This window comes from Trypanosoma equiperdum, assembly GCF_001457755.1.
Source record: "Trypanosoma equiperdum strain OVI genome assembly, contig: ctg_1240, whole genome shotgun sequence".
Taxonomy (NCBI): Eukaryota; Euglenozoa; class Kinetoplastea; order Trypanosomatida; family Trypanosomatidae; genus Trypanosoma; species Trypanosoma equiperdum.
In genome coordinates, this window is record NW_027123217.1 from 1,148 (window position 1) to 1,388 (window position 241).

General features: G+C 33.2%; 1 protein-coding gene across 1 annotated transcript in view; it reads left to right on the top strand.

Moving 5' to 3' along the window:
• The window catches only part of TEOVI_000538600 (expression site-associated gene 11 (ESAG11) protein, putative), a gene marked incomplete at both ends in the record, with an annotated part of 1,116 nt that extends 975 nt beyond the window's left edge, over positions 1-141 (top strand). The window contains one exon of the mRNA XM_067220805.1: positions 3-141. Within this exon, the coding sequence (XP_067076906.1) occupies positions 3-141 (139 nt within the window). The remainder of the gene's footprint in view (positions 1-2) is intronic.
• Positions 142-241: the final 100 nt, after the last annotated feature.

Below are 241 nucleotides of genomic sequence, written 5' to 3' on the forward strand. Positions count from 1 at the left end.
AGAAGGATTCACAATGAGAAAGAAACATACCCTAGTAAGTTTAATATTTTTTGCAGTAACGTTGGTTATGTGATTCAATGTTGTATTTTGTGTAATGATTTTGTTATTGGGATTACTAACTTGGAGTCCACATCACGTTAGCCATATTAATTCAATGATAATTGTGTTTGGATACACATCCATTACGTTTTGTACCCGTTACAATTCCCCATTTCGTTCTATGATTTGTGCGTATAGCTTG